Source organism: Sabethes cyaneus, chromosome 3, assembly GCF_943734655.1.
Source record: "Sabethes cyaneus chromosome 3, idSabCyanKW18_F2, whole genome shotgun sequence".
NCBI lineage: Eukaryota > Metazoa > Arthropoda > Insecta > Diptera > Culicidae > Sabethes > Sabethes cyaneus.
The window spans coordinates 41158220-41162343 of NC_071355.1; the positions used below are offsets into that span (position 1 = coordinate 41158220).

General features: G+C 43.4%; 1 protein-coding gene across 1 annotated transcript; it reads right to left on the reverse strand.

Annotated features, from left to right (window-relative positions):
• Positions 1–2755: 2755 nt before the first annotated feature.
• LOC128741451 (60S ribosomal protein L6) lies at positions 2756–3766 on the reverse strand. Its single transcript, XM_053837277.1, has one exon. The coding sequence runs from the start codon at positions 3723–3725 to the stop codon at positions 2931–2933; it is 795 nt and encodes a 264-aa protein (XP_053693252.1). The 5' UTR covers positions 3726–3766; the 3' UTR covers positions 2756–2930.
• Positions 3767–4124: the final 358 nt, after the last annotated feature.

Below are 4124 nucleotides of genomic sequence, written 5' to 3' on the forward strand. Positions count from 1 at the left end.
ATATCGTCCGCAGCACCTTCCGCTCGAACACGACAAGGGTGCGTAAGTACATGTGAGCAGCGTCACGGCCCCAAGTCCATAAAGGATTACCTGTCTAATAAGAGTTAGCAGCGTATGCTTGTTGATTATAGCGTTTTGCAAAGTTGGCCCGATTTTCCGCTTGAATCTCCTGACTAGTGTTGTTGTCCACGATCTCCGGCGATCCCAATTACACGAACTCAACTACCACTTCCATTTCGTCGCCGTCAACGGTTACCGTCCGTGAGAGGAACGCGTTTGTTTTCTTTGAAAATCTTACCAGCCCAATCCTCCGAGACTTCGCTTTCAGTCTGGCATAGATTACATCCGCCGTCGCAAAGTTCCTGGCTATGATATCAGAGTAACCTGCGAAGCCTAGGAGTTGGCTACCCTTACTGAAAATCATGCCTCTCGCAATATTGACCTGTATGCAGGATAAGCCGCCACCTTGTCTCAAACCTCGCCGCGTCGCGAAGTTCGATCCAATGTAGCAATCTCTCGACCCAATATAGCTCGGATCAGTCGCGCCAGTTTGTCCGGAACACCGTGTTCGTGCATAATCTATCGACTATATCGTATGCTTCTATAAAGTCAATAAAGATGTGGTGCGTGGACACGTTGTGCTCCCGACATTCCTGCAAGATCTAAAACGACCTGAGTAAGCTGTCTACTGAGTGTGTGATGTCCCTCCAAGTCTGTCGCATCGCGACCGGGACGGACGGGTCACTCACTTGGGAAAGCTCTCTCGGGCATAACTAAACAGGTTTGAGAAAGCTGTCAACGAGGTGAGCGATATCTAAGTCTGTCGCATCGCGACTGGAACGGACGGGTCGCTCACGGCGGAAAAGCTTTCTCAATAATCTGCAAGAGAAACGGTGATGCGATCGACTGAGTGAGTTATATCCCTCCACGTCTGGCGTCTCACGTCTGGGACGGAGGGGCAATTCGCTCGGGAAAGCCTTTTCTAATACAATCGGAAGATTCCTCTGCAAGTGTGATAACCTTCCACGTCCACGTTATACGGGGGGATCACCCCTACAGCGTTGCTCACAGATACCATTAGGAATACAACCAAGGTATTCAAAGCTATAGGGTATTATCCAGTAAAAAATTGTTGCCAGGACAAAAGATGGTTAAAAATTGGAAGTCTTTAAAAGATTCCAGTTTTTAACTGACCGAAATTATAAAAGGGCTAGCTCGATAAACAGCAGATCATATCTTGTTTGAAAAACTCAACGATCAGTGAGCGAGGATCGTATTAATTGTTTTAATGTTCTAATTTATATTTTATTGTGAGATAGAATTGAAAGTATGTCGTTTGTGGTGTGTTGAAAGGACAATACTAGATAATTATCAAGTCGTAAAAAGTGATTTGTTAAAAGTAAATAGTTTATTGTAAAACTTACATTCGAGTACCAAACAATTATAAAACAAAAATGGGTAAAAGCGAACAATCCACGAACACGTAACAAAGAAACAAACGTGAATTAAAAGATTGTAAAAATTAACAGTGCTGATATACAAGAAACAAAAGGTAAAAATAGTTTTAAGCAAATTTTAAAATGTGTAACGGTAGATTAAGGCTGGTGTAGGAAAGTTAAGGCTGTGTGTAAAAAGGCTAATATCCCTCGAATTTTTGTTCTTGGTCTTTCTTCCACAGACGGAATTAGTATGGACACCCGTACCCGGATTACCCGTTTTACAATTCTGCGTTCGGTGCAGCGCGCATCCAGAATCGGTGGCTATTGCCGTCGGTTTTATCGTGAGACATCGCCAGCCAGGTTCCATAGCCGAGTCCACGTCTACCGTACCAGCAGCAAAAGCCCTGCTGCGAGTAGATCAACCGTTGTCTGCAATCCGTACTCCAAGGCAATTGGTAGTCCAGCTGTCGGTTTTAGTGTTACGAAACGAAACCGAGACTACGTACCATCTTTTGGCCGTGGCCGAGGCCACGTTGAACGTACCAGCACCAGATGTGGTGTGTACGGTGAAGTTATCGTCTCCAAAAGGAACACAAGTCGAAAGTTGTTTTATTTTTGGAAGGGGAAATAGGGTGGCCATTAAAAAGGGGGAGGTTCAAAAACGTAAAAAAGGCTTTGTGTCGATATATAGGGTTTACCGAGAAGACGACAGTTTTACACGTGGTTGGGGGACAACGAGAGAAGAACTGACAAAGCAAACAGACATATTCAAATGAAAAAAAAAGGGTTTTGTTTCTTGCATTATGAGAGTTTTCGTTGCAAAAACAGATGTACAAGTAACTGAGTGACAAAGGGGCCTTTGCTTTGTATCACTCGTAGATTATGCTCAACACACACTATTGTTTGGATCCCTATTTTTATAATATTGAATAAAAACGAAGAATTTTCCAGCTATGTAATTTATACTAAGTTTGGTTCAAAGAAAAGTTGCACAAGAAGGAACATTTAATTAATCTTAACAGCAAATTGCTGCTTGATCCTTGAAAAACACACAAAAATTACCTTTTTATTGATTGATTGATTGCTGAGCGATTGCGCACTTATTGATTGGACAACCTTTATTGCAATCGGTAACTAAAACTAATAAGTTATTACCAATGAAATAAGTTCACCACCTAAGATTGCATGAAAAATATGTTTCGTAGATCACGAAACAACGCATCTACATCTCGAGGAAAGACTACACTCAAATCTATAGAAACCACTCAACTCATCCTTTCTTTTCGTACTATAAATTACACTAAAAACGCTTTGTTTTTACTTTAAAGATATAATCTTCAAATGTATTTTTCGCATAGAAGTTACATTCATCAGCTGTTTCGTTTTGTTGACCCATCTATAATAAACCTTAAAACAATGTTCTTCCATTGGTTAGAAAAGCGGACCAGAGCTCTGTTCCACTAATCCTGGAAACGGAATATCTCCACCGCCTCAGAACTGCATACGATGGGGGAATTGGTTCGAACGTAACGAGAACATCGACTTCAGATAGCGCTGGATCACCTTCGATTCCTTGTGAGCAGCGATAGCCTTCAGCACTGCGGCATCTACGGTCTTCTGGTCGGCCTTGCGCTGTTCCGATGGGACGTACTTCTCCTCCTTCTCGGCGAAGATGTCCCGCTCGTTGCGGGTGTTCTTCTTTTTGACCACCCGACGGAAGTAGCTATCGTTGATGTGCTTCGGCACCTTGATGTTCTTCACGTTCAATCGGGTCTTGGTGGCAATAACGTAGTTCTGCGAAATGCGTCGGAGCGGGCAGCTGTTCAAAGCAAATGGCCCGGTTACGAGCAGCAGTCCCGACTTGAGAACCTTCAGCAGGACAACACGTTTACCCTTATGACGACCAGCCAACAGGATCAAAACCTTGCCTCGGTTCAACGTCTTGCGGGTGTTACGCTTGTGGTTGCTGAAGCACCGTTTTCCCGTACGCTTGCGGATGATGGCTTTGGTGGGCAAGTAGCTCTTATTTTTCTTCAAAAGCACCTTACGTTCGCCACCGTTTTTGGCTCCGCCGATCTTCTTCACAACAGTAATGGCGACTTTTGGCTTCTCGACACGCACTTTCTTAAGGCTCTTCAGAGCAAACATTTTCTTCCGTTGCACCACCTTTCCCTTAGAAAAACGACGCACGCCATCGGCCAGCAAGGCATTGTTGAATTTATGCATCTTTTTCGCCTTTTTCGCCACTTTTGGGGCCGCAGCGGCCTTTTCCTTCGTAGAGGCCATCCCGAAACACGTGTAAATAAGTGAAACACACTCGGAGAAAAGAACTCCGCTTCGAGGTTAAACTTCAAAAAACTGTCAAAGATTGCGGTGTCGTGGTCGTCTTCGGAAAACGCAAACTCTGACAGCGTAGTTTATTTTGCGGATGATGGCACGCAAGAGGATTCGACCCAGAGCTGCCATAAATACAGATATTTGTGCATGCATAAATTTGGGACCCTACCGTTTTCTCCGGATTATTTTATTTTCTCGATCTAATCTTTTAAATAACATAAATAGTTTATGAAGTACTTTAAAATTCAGGAAAATTAGTAGAGCCAGAAATCGCAGCAACTGAAATAATTGATGGGTCCCAAATTTATGCATGCACAAATATCTGTATTTGTGGCAGCTCTGATTCGA

Bases quoted from the DNA above. Each gene is read 5' to 3' on its own strand.
- LOC128741451 (XM_053837277.1), bottom strand. From the start codon at position 3,725: ATGGCCTCTACGAAGGAAAAGGCCGCTGCGGCCCCAAAAGTGGCGAAA.